At 56.2% G+C, this 11,661-nt stretch overlaps 1 protein-coding gene across 1 annotated transcript; it reads right to left on the bottom strand.

The window, feature by feature from the left end:
- Positions 1–7,200: 7,200 nt before the first annotated feature.
- LOC309877344 (uncharacterized protein C4orf54) lies at positions 7,201–11,033 on the bottom strand. Its single transcript, XM_082758615.1, has one exon. The coding sequence runs from the start codon at positions 11,016–11,018 to the stop codon at positions 7,212–7,214; it is 3,807 nt and encodes a 1,268-aa protein (XP_082614741.1). The 5' UTR covers positions 11,019–11,033; the 3' UTR covers positions 7,201–7,211.
- Positions 11,034–11,661: the final 628 nt, after the last annotated feature.

The following is an 11,661-nucleotide window of genomic DNA, read 5'->3' as shown; positions in this document are numbered from 1 at the left end:
GTGTCTGTGTGTTTTTTTAAAGTAATAAAAAAACCTCATAGATTGCCATGTAACAATGTATTACAGGAACATGAAAAAAAAAAAAAATAATCCCATATCCTTTCATGTTGTACAAGACCAAAAGTACCCAATCCTCAGAAATCAAACTATCAACGGGATGAAACAGTCTGCTTGCTGTCTTTCCTGATGATGCTGACTTCTTCTAGTTGAAGTATAAATGAAACAGGCAAAAATACAGTATGCAAAAATTGTTCTGTTTTCAGTCTTGGTTTGGTCTGTTACTTTTGGGCTTGGGATAGCCAGAAGGAGTGGTGTTGATGGGTGCAAGAGGAACCATTTCATTCCCCACCACGTAGGACTCAACAACGTAAGTTGGACGCCTGATTGCCTGGGGCTCCCCCACTCTAGCCAAGAGATGGAGAGAGCTGCAGTGGGTGGTGGAGCCCAAGCGTGAAGAACCACGTGCTGGAGGTACCCATCCAGCTGCACCCGGAGGAGAGGCACAACACACCTGCTCCTCCTCTGCATCAACACTTCGTAGAGATGAAGTATTTCCTGACTATGAAAGGTACTTTGGCCGCTGCCAAGTATTTGGCCAACAGCACTGAGTTTGTTTTTCTTCCATGTGAATGTGCACAGGTCTGTTTTACATAAATATGTCAAGTCCCCTGGAGATACTGATCTGTGTGCTCTGTTTTTTTATTTACTCATCAAGTCCCAACACATCTTCTCAGGGAAAATCCTATGACCATCTGAATTATTGAACAGAGCTCTTTCAGAACGGGACATTCTGAAATTAGGGCTTCCACAACGTTGACAGCATCCCTTGAAACTAAATCAAATGGAGCCTGCGAGGCCCATGTTACTCCTTCAGAAAAGATAAATGTCCTCGAGGCTCCCCCCGGGAACGGCAGCAATACACTTGTGCCCGAAGTTATCTGACCCTAACAGCTGGACATAATGGGGATGCCAGAAGGGTCTTAGGCCAACAGCTGGGTAATGGAAGGCAATGGCTTACTTACGTGGGCTCCATAGCTACGGAAACAACAAATAAAAATAAGGTGAAATTAATACACTGCTTAATCCTGCATTTGAAGAGAAAACACACTTAGGGCTACAACCAAAGCAAACACTGGGGATGCTTATCAGACCATGGAGGGTTAATGGTGAATATGTAACACACATTTTAATAATGACTATTACATGTACTTTTAAATAATCAGCAGTGGTAGCAATTGAATGATATCTCACACTGAAGTATACATGAAGAACCAATATTTAATCCTTACTAATCAAAAGCCACTGAAAGAACAATGCAATAGTAATTGAGGGCATCTGATGCTGAGCTGTCTGGCTACAGAGGGATTACAGAACAGAAGGAAAATAAAAGTCCTTAAATATGAATACTTTTAGGAGTCAAGAGCACACATAAGGCACGCTGCAGTGTCCGTGTGCCTCAGCATGCAGGGGGAATTTGTTAAAAATAGCAAACCAAACAGAGGGCCTGATTGAGCAAGGCTGATAACTGCATTTTCAACTTGAAATGCGTGCCTGCTCCGGCCGAGGTCAAGGGAAAGCAGGGCAGTCGTGGTGCTGGGCTGGCAGGCAGCAATGTGCAGCATCAGGTTCTCATTCGGTAACTGGATGATAGGTACCTCAAAAATAAAACAGGTGGGTACCCTAGGGATACAGCTTGGGATTGTCAAGCAAATTGCTTGTTCTCTGTAGTAACAACCCAGGATGATAACTATTGTAAAATAGGCATGGTTTTGTTTGTTTGTTTGTTTGTTTGTTTGTTTTTATTATTTATTTTTTCCCCAAATGTACCATATTGCCTTGTTTTATCCCGGATTGCTTGCTTGGATTTGATATCAGGGAATCTCTTCTCCTTTTGCCTTGTTCCCACTGCTTCTGACGAAAAGTGCTGCACCTCTACCTTTCCTACATCATTCCTACCAGTTATGTTTTGAAGACCATTTGTGAAGATTTTCTCCACGAACCCTTGATAATCCGAGATATGTTTCACCTGACATTTCAGATTAATTTGAGGCAGCCTAAGTGACTCTTCCATCTTAGTTTCAGTGGACTCTCGCAGTGTAAGATGCAAATGCTACTGGCAAATGGACACTGGCTGCAAGACAGGGCTTCTTGGGGACAGGGAAGAGTTCATTTCTCTAGACACATGCACTTTGGACCTCTGTGTAGTAGAGTTTTTGGCTTAAATCATCTATCAGGCGAAGCTAGCAGTGATGGGAATTGCTCCTCACAGAGCTGCATGGCAAGCAGGCTCAAGGCTCCGGAGACTCTTCTTGGCAAAAAGTCTCTAATTTCCCAGTTGACAACCCCAGTTCCCTTTGTGATTTCAGACTCCTCTCGTTCGAACAAGGCGATCAAGGCCCTTCTCTCCACTATCTTCCCACAATTTGATTCTCTTTTGGTTGCCCTGTGATAGTCTGGGATCACCCAGCCTGCTCCTGCTGAGATGAGGCTGCGTGGCTCCGCTCTCCCCCAGTTCGTTTCCCCTTTTCCCAATTCTTCCTTTCTCCACCCAATCTCAATCAGTCGGTTTGTATCTCCGTACATACCGGGAGATACAGATAAGAATCATTAGCTATACACTGGCAGTTAAGTCACTGATGACACTTATCCTAGATGCAAAGCTAAGATGCACATTTCAAACCCAGAAAGAGGGAATATTGCAAGCACCAAACCACTGTTTTACCATTAAACTTGGGCTTTCAGCATGGTAGGAAGAGAATGTCTTGAAATAACGTGGCAGACTGATAATAGGTGCCTTACTCCAGGTTGTATTACTTGCAAATAAAAGATGAGGTGAAAATCTGTTTTCCTTTAAGTATCTCAGGCATGAGGTTAAAAGGCTAAAATACGTAATTATACAATAAAATATATGTAAAGGATGATATAATTTGCCTCTTACATACTGAAAATTGAGAAGAGGAAGGATTTTTTTAAACTGAAGGACTAATCTTAAAATTTTCAAGTCCGTTTTGTGAATTGTTGGTGTTTAACTCATGCTTTTTTAAGCATTAAGGCTTAACATCAGAGAGCTACTCATTCTCTGCAGGGGTAAAAGCAACACATTAAAGCAGCAAAGGGCTTTTCCTGGCAATAATTCAAGCAATACTGCTCTCTAGCAGCGAGGTGATCTTATTATTGATCATATGGCAATATAAGACAAGGAAAATAGCAAAGAGGATGACGAGAAAAAGAAAAAATTGTTTGCTTTACCAACTGCTGTCCCAAGAGACCACAACAAAGACACAGTTCCTTGGATGCCCAGCCTGATATACCAGTGAAAGTTACTGCATTGGAACCATGAATTTCCCTTTGAATTGAATTTATATTTGGGAAAAGAATAAAAATCAAATGAAGCAATGTCCCTGGCTTCCCCTTGTCCCCAAAGGGCTGAGCAAGCAGAGTGAGGTCAGGTCAGAAACAGACTCGGGGAGACTCAGTGTGAGGCTTTGCATTCCCTCTGCACTGAAGTCTTTTCTTCTTTACCATTTATGTGTTCAGGTAGGTAACGTCACTGTCATTATTGTTCCATACAGCAGGAAGGGAAACTCTGCAAAAACATGATCAAGCAGGCTTACTTGCAGTGTGTCTTTTACTGAAAAATACATTTTATTTGTCATAACATTCAAAAAAAAAAAAAAAAAAACACAAAACAAAACAAAAACAAACCCCACCCACTAATACAAATGCTTACTCATCCCGCCACAACCTTTGGCATCCAGCGGTTCCAACCAGCCTGCTCTCACACGATCCCGGCGTCACGCAGCACGAAGTGCAATTCTTGGAGCCACGCGGCCTCCTCACAGTGGGACCACTCCAGGCTCCGGCTGCACGCTCCCCACTGTGTCATCGACGTTGAAAGCAGCTCAAAGAGTCCGTTTTTCTCCAATTATATAACTCCTTTTTTTTTTTTTCTTTTTTCCACGCACTGCTTTCACGGCATTTTCCTGTTTGCCTCAGACCCCACCGCTCTCCCATCAGCCACACCACCCACATTCCCTCCACAGTCACTGTCCTTACTTCACACGTGCACTTTTAAATGTCTTTACACTGATAAGCCACCCCCTTAAACAGGGGGGAAAAAAAAAAAGAAAAAAAAAAAAGAAAGAAAAAAAAAAAAAAAACAGAAAAAAAGGGAAAAAACACAAGCATTTTTAAAATACTGTATGTGTTCCGGGGTAGCCACAAGTAATTTATGAGAATAAGGAATGACACTTGGCCATCAACACTAGATAGTAAAGGCACCTCTGAATGCAGACAGGAAAAAAAAAAAACACGCACACACACACACACACAACCCATAAATACATTTTAAATCATTCACCAAGGAGTAATTTTACCCAAGTGAAACCGGCCCCGCTGCAAAGGGCCGGAACAACACTCACGCATCCCTCCCATCCCGCCACGTCACTTAAACCGATGCCGACCTAAAATTTGGGGAGACGCAGACCCGGAGCTCGAGGGGCGGACGGGATTTGCCCTGCTGAGAGCAGGGGGTGAATTTTGGCTGCTCTCACCCAGGTGTTCGGGTACCCAGGTCTGCAAGGCACCCAGCGCCCTGGGCCGAGTTCAGCGAAGCGTTGCACCGGTGGGCAACCACCAGGGCCCCCAGGAATCCCCGTGGGTGGCTGAAGTTGGGGTGCGTGCGAGGGCTTCGCTGGACTGGGCCTGGGAAGCTCAGCTCCTTGCAAAACCGACCCTCCTCCATGCAGACACGGGGTCTGTTCAGTCATCGACACAGCCAGGCAAACATGGTTTATCATGAGAAGTGACACGCTCCCCTGAAGAAACCTCCCCTGAGAAAATAAATAGCTGTTGGTATCGCCTCGTTTCATTGCTCTCATCTCTACAGGCAGCTAAAGAACAACAACAAAAAAGTCCCTACAAAATCTTCCTCCAACAAACACGTGTTGAAACCCTGGGCACTTGTTTTCTAGGCTTTTTTTTTTTTTTTTTTTCCTTTCAAGTCCACCGGGTGGAACTGTAAACCCTGAGTTTGTGTGTGCAAACCTGTATCTTGTAAACTGCAATGTGAAACCTCGCTCCGAGCACCGATACAGGAAGAGATAGGAGGCAAATGTTGTCTGAACACAGATGTAGCGAACGTACCACGCGCACTGCTATCCCCGTGGACAACCTGCTCAGGTACCTGCACTGCCCGGCAGTCCCAAGCACCGTTCTGCTAATGCTGATGCTCTAATTATAATGAGTACAGAATGACTGGGTCATGAAAACAGTGAAGCAGCATTTGTTTTCTTTAAGAGGCTTTCAGCCAGAATCCCAGCAGAAAGTGAAGGCCTGCGACTGCGAACCACGCGACTGAGGAGCAGGGAGTCAAGCTGACACGCTGGGTGCTCTAGCTGGGCACTTCAAGCTCTTAGAAAGGATCAGGATGTTATTTTTTTTGCATTAAATTTGCACAGTGATGAAGACAAATGAGAAGATATATGTTAAATCGCTAGCTAACTTTATACTTGCAGGGCATTTCATCCTGAGGGCAATTTCAGTTTGTGCCTGTGGACAAATGAATTCCCTTGAAACAAAACCTCACACTTATGAAGACAAATATCAGTCGCAGCTGATTTCCCTCTATTTTGCAAGTTACTCATGGAAACTAAAGCCTTGGGTTTCCTTTAAAAAGAGAAAACCTTGAAACTTCCTTAGCAGCAAGCAGGTTATTTTTCTCCTCTGTGTGGAAAAAAAAATAAAATACACATTCACAGAAACTTTGCTATTATTGCAGCAGAAATTTGGGGTTCTGATTACTTCAATGCATTTTTCCCCTTTGCTGTAAAAGTATCTGGGAAAGATCTTATTTAATGACCTACATATGTATCCCCTTTTGATTTGGACACCTCACCTCAAAGAATAAAAAAGGCAGCCTATGGGGGTCTTAAAAAACAACTTGGAAATTTATCACGAAGTTTATAAAACAGCAATGAAAACGTGAAAAAAAAAAAAAAAAAAAAAAAAAAAGTCCCAGCGAAGCCTTCACACACAGAAATCCAGCTTCCATCAGTGAGAAAATTGAATGTAGAAAAAAACACTTTGCCAGGTAAAACAGATCAGCATGGCTAAAATACCAGGAAATCTCTGAAGGTGTGTGAGGCAGACCTGGTGGATATGCAGGAAGGATTTAGAAACGGGTGCAGGAAAACCTCCCAAGTGGCAAACCCTCAAGCACAGACTTTTAGGATTTGCATTAATATCTTAAATTTTCAACCTCAAGAAAGCTTTATGTAAAACAATTTAGGCTTGATCTTACATTTACGGGCTTCTCTGAACTGAAATTTGGGGCAAGGAACACACTGGTGTAGTTTAGTTTCACCCTCGTGTTAATAATTCTGTTTTATTGAGACAAACTTGTTGCTGGCAGCAAAATCATCAGTTTTTGCAGAAAAGACTGCAGTCTTAAAGAAAAATAAGTGCTGTCTTCTTTAGAACTGGGGTCTAAAAATATTATATTGAAGGGTCACTAATAAAAAGTTGATTTTTTGAGAGCTGCCACAAACATTTAAGCAATCCTCACTCCTCCAGAGAAGCGCACAGCATCTCCTGCTCTGCCACGATGCTCTTGCTGCTAATTTCCTAAGCTACTGCCGAGAACGAAGGAGCAGCATCCCAGCTTTGTTCCGTGCGTGCTCAGGCAGCCCTGTGCTGTCAGCAGAGCCCATCCCAGCGCTGGGGGTGTGAGATGTTCCTCAGCTCCCTGCAGTTTCCCACAGACCGGTCCCTACTCCTGCTAAACCTGGCCTGCTGCTTCACTGAGCCGGCTGTGAATGCAGGCTGTACGTTCTACTACAGCTGGAAATCAGCATCCTTTTTTTTTGTTGGTTTGTTTGTTTTTCTTTGGTTTTCCTCTGTATGAAAGGAAAAAGGTGGCAGGAAACCCAGGCAAGAACCGTGCTGCCAAAAGCCATCAGGTGACGAAGGCCAAGAGGGATGAGTCCCTGGCACGGCGGCGCGGTGTGTGAGTGAAGATGTGGGAAAGGAGGAAAACAAGCAAGGAAGGCAGAGATGAAATACAACACGGGGTGAAATACAGGAGCGGAAAGAAAGGAGAGCTCAAGGCAGGCTCTGGCTAGAAGGGGCCACGGGCACAATCCTGCTGCTGTGTGGGCACCGCTTCGCCCCTGGCCTCCTCTGGGGACCCCTGTGGGCCCTGTCCCCGCCGCCTACCGGTGCTCCACCACCAGCCGCATGGTCGTGCCGTCGAAGGATGGCGGCGCGACGAGCCGCGGGCCGCCGGCGGGCGCCGTGATGCTGATCAGCGGCTTGGCCGCCACCGTCGAGGCCGCCGTCGAGGCAACAGCCGGGCCATCGCCACCGGGCACGAAGTAAGGCCCCTCGGCCTCCACCGCCGGGCTGCCGGGCTCGGCCGCCGCGCTGCCATCGCTGCCCGGGTGGGAGAGCGGGCGCGGCAGGGCGGCAGCGGGCAGCACGGCGGCGGCGGGCAGCAGGCCGGGGTAGAGCATGTAGGCTGTGCCGTAGGCGCCGGCGTTGAGGGCCAAGGGAGGCAGCGGCAGCGGCAGCGGGGCGACGGCGGGCGCGGGCACCGGCACCTCGACGTACTGCCCCGTCTCGGGGTCGAAGAGGCGCCGCTTGGGCGGCTGCTGCGGGGCGGCGTCCAGCAGGTAGTACTGCCCGCTGCTCACGTCCAGCAGCACCCTGCGCTGCGGCAGGGGCTCGGCGGCGGGCACGGAGGGCGAGAAGCAGAGCAGCTGCGGCGGCGGCGCGGCGAAGGGCGGCAGCGGCGGCGGGAAGAGGGCGGCTGGTGGAGCCTCGACGGCCGCCGGGGCTGCGGTAGCGGCGGTGGTGGCGGCGGTGGGGGAAGCCTCGGTGGAGGCGGCCGAGCCGCTGGGTCCACCCGAGGGCTTGGCAGAGCCGAAGGGCTGCAGGCTCCGCAGCGCAGCCGCCGCCGCCACCGAGGACACGGCGGAGGGGCGGCCGCCGCTGGGTGCCGTCGAGGGGGCGGTGGTGGCGGTGGTTGCCTTGAGGGGCAGCGCCAGGTAGCTGCCGCAGTCCGGGCCGTGCTCGGGCTCCCCCGACGGCCTCCCCTCGGTGCCGGCAGCGGGCAGGCGGAGCAGGGAGCGCGGAGCCGCCGCCGGGCCCCGCAGCCCCACGTCGGGGGGAGCCTTGGCCGGCGGCGGGGCGGCGGCGGAGGCGGCGGTGGGGCCGCGGAGGGCCAGGAGGGCTCGGGGGGGAGCGGGGCCGCGCTGCCGCTGCCGGGCCAGGCTCTCGAAGGCGGCCGCCTTGGCCGACACCTTGTCGGAGGCGGCGGCGGGGTTGGCAGGGCGGCGGGGCAGGCGCTCGGTGCCCGTCGGGGCCGGGCCCTTGGGGGGCGGCGGCGGCTCCTCCGCCTTCGGGGGCGGCTCCGGGGCGGGGGGCGGCCGGGGGCCGGCGTCGCGCTCCTGGCTGGCGATGAGGGACAGGACGTGGCTGCCGGTGATGGGCAGCGGGTCGCTCTTGCGCTTCCACTCGCGCTTGCTGAAGCTGTACAGCTCCTCCATGCTGCGCACCGCCGCCGTCAGCTTCTCCAGCGCGTTTTGCACCGGCGCTGCCTTGCCTTCCTCCCGGGGGTCTTCCTCGCCGCCGCCACCGCCGCTGCCTCCTCCCCCCGACGCCGCCGGCCCCCGGCTCTTATCGGCGGCCCCGGGGGGCTGCTGGTGCCGCCAGGGCGCCCCGGCCTTGGCGACGATCTTCAGCACGGCCGGCTGCCGGGGGTCGCTCTTGTTGGGGGCGATGGTGGCCACCGGCAGCCGCCCCGACGTGCGGTGCACCAGGACGGTGCCCTCCGGCGGGCAGCCCAGCGCTCGGCCCCCTCCTGTCACCGCCGTTTTGCCCCCGCCGTCGGTGGCTTTGGCCCCGGCGTGTCCCAGCGCCTGGCAGGTGATGACCACGGGGGACAGGGCTCGGGGGATGCCCGCGATGACCAGCTGCCTCGGCTTGTGCTCCGCGGCCCCCTGGTCGGAGGCGACGCTGCCCTTGTCGCTGCTGTTATCCCCGGAGTCGCCGCTGTAGGAGCTTTTGATCAGCTTCCGCACGTCCCGCACCTGGTGCAGGGGGGCCTGGCTTTTGCCCTTGCCCTCCCGCACGTCCCGCACCAGGAACTGCGGCACCCGCTCGGCACCGTCGCCCTTGGGCGCTTTGGGCGGCTGGCCCCGGCTCTCCTCGACGGGGCGGCCCCCCAGCTGCGGCGTGAGCAGCTCGGCGATGGGGAAGGGCGGATCGCGGCCCCCCAGGCTGATCTGCAGCTCGGCGCCGCGGGGCTTGGCGGCGGGGGGCGAGGCGGGGACCCCCCCCGGGCCACCGGGCTCCTTGGGCTCCGGGCCGGAGGCCGGCTGGACGGCGGGGACGAAGAGACGGGACGTTTTGGTGGCCCTGCCGCCGGGGAGGTCGCGCCGCGGGGACGGCTTGTGCCCTCCGACGGGCGCCCGCTCCTCCTTCTTCTCCGCCTCCCGCTCCTTCCAGGTCCTGAAGGCGCTGTTGTGGCTGCGGAGGAAGGTGGTGGCCCTGGCCGCCTCCGAGCCTCCCCGCCGAGCCTCGCGGGGCTCCTCCGCGGCCGCCCTGTCGAGGCTGCGGCTCCCTTCTCGGGGCGTCGAGGCTTTGGATGCCGGCGACCTTCCCCCGCCGCCCTCCGCTGCCTCCTCGGCCGCCTGCACGCCCGGCTCCGAGCCCCCCTCCGAGTGCCGGGAGCTCTGCCGCTGCACGCCGCCCTCCCGAGGCCGATCCCGGTCCCGGTCCCGGTCCCGGTCCCGGTCTCGGTCCCGGTCTCGGTCCCGGTCCCGGTCCCGGTCCGTCGCCGCCGAGGAAGTGTCGGAGATCTCCCCGCGCTCCATCTTGAACTCGTGCTCCAGCTGCATCTTCTTGGAGATGACGTTCTTGAGGAGGCTGGAGGCGAACTGCGACTTCTTGCTCGTCCCCTCCAGCGACGGATGCGGGGGGTCCCTGCGCGGGGGGTCCCCGCCGCCAGCCTCGGGGGCTGGGGGCACGGCGGCGGCGGCGGCCCGGGGGGCAGCGCCGGAGCCCGGCGGCTGCAGCAGGCTCAGCACCCGCGGCGGAGCCTCGACGTGAGCGATCTCGCCGTCCAGCTTGCTGACCACGAACTCCAGGGCTTTGGGCTGAGCCTTGCCGGAGCGGAGGCAGAGCTGCGGCAGGCCGGGCTCGGCCCTCGGCCCCAGGCTGCCGCATTTGAGGTCCAGGTAGGTGGACCAGCGGCTGGAGCCCAGCGCATGGTCGGGCAGAGAGGCGGAGGAGGCTCGGGAGGCGAGGGCGAGGGCGTCGAAGTAAGGGTACGCCAGGCTGCGGAAAGCCCTGGCCGTCAGGGTCCGCACCTCCTTGTCGGCATCGTCCAGCTCGCTGACGGCGCTGGAGGCACCGCTCGAGTACTCGCCCACCTCCTTCGCCCTCACGGCCCCGCAGCCGCTCTGCAGCCGCGCCGGCACCGCGATGAATTTCTTCGCCTGCTGCTGCTGGTGCTGCTGGTGCTGCTGGTGGTGCTGCTGGTGGTGCTGGTGGCCGGCGTCCTGCCCGCGGCTCGCCTCGCGTTCAGGGGCGGTGGGGACACGGAGGCTCATGTCGCCTTCATGCTTGGCAGCGTGGACGGCGTTTTGCTTTTCCTGCCCGTTGCTAGACTCATTTATAGCCCGGGAAGCGGCTTTGATTGATAGGAGAAGCTGGCCCGCGGGGCTCTCTGCCGGGCCGCCCGGCCGCCGGGGCCGGCTCCCCTCGGAGCCGTCGCACTTGTCCCCGCCGGGGGTATCGTTTTCCGAGCGGCTGCTGGCGATCTCGGCGGCGCTGGCGCTGTCCGTCGGGTTGTTGGGCTCGCTGGTGGTCGTGCTGAGGTAGCAGCTATTGTCCTCCTCTGTCGGCGTCTCCCCGGGCGTCTCGGCGCTGCCGAAGGAGGCGTAGTCCACGAAGGAGTAGATCACGTTGTCGTCCTCGAAGTCCCAGCGGGCGGCCAGCCCGGCGTCGAAGTCCATGTCGTGGTCCACCTCGCTCAGCTGGATCTCCCGCGTGCTGATGTAGTGCGCCTCGTCCCCCCCGACGGGGGGCGCCCCGGGGGGCCGGCCGGCCACGGCCTCCCCCTCCTCGCTTTCGTACCCGAGGGAGGAGGAGGAGGAGGCTTTGCCCTCCGCCGGAGCCGGCTCCCCCTCGGAGGCACGGCCGCCCGCCTTGCTGCCCGGCGAGGGGCAGGAGGACGAGGACGACGACGAGGAGGAGGAGGAGGAGGAGGTGGAGGAAGGCTCCGGACGCCCGTCGGGGGTCCCGGCCGCCCCCCCGGAGCCGGAGCCGCATCCTGCCGGGTGCTGGCGCTGGGGGCGATGCGGCGGGGTGCCCGTCCCCTCGGGGGATGCTGCCCCCGCAGCCCTGCCCGCCGCGCCGCCGCCCGCATCCCCGCTCCCTCGGGCTCCGCTCTCCGCGCCCTGCCTCCGGGCCGAGCCGCACACCTCCACGTACACCGCCGCCTCTTCCTCCTCCTCCTCCTCCTCCTCCTCCTGTTTCCCTTTCCCGGCCGCCTCCTCCGGCCCGGGGCCCCGTCCCGAAGCCGCGTCCATGCTGGGTACCGGCGGGGCGCGGCAGTGGCCCGAGGGGCGGGCGGCCGGGCCGCCCTCCCCGGCCCCC

The sequence above is a fragment of the Aythya marila genome, assembly GCF_965140915.1.
Source record: "Aythya marila genome assembly, chromosome: 4".
In the NCBI taxonomy this organism is placed as follows: domain Eukaryota; kingdom Metazoa; phylum Chordata; class Aves; order Anseriformes; family Anatidae; genus Aythya; species Aythya marila.
The sequence above is the reverse complement of the archived record's forward strand: the minus strand, read 5'-3'. Positions and strand labels throughout refer to the sequence as shown.

What these genes read in the sequence shown, in the direction of transcription:
- LOC309877344 (XM_082758615.1), bottom strand. Translation starts at nt 11,018, where the DNA reads ATGGACTTCGACGCCGGGCTGGCCGCCCGCTGGGACTTCGAGGACGAC.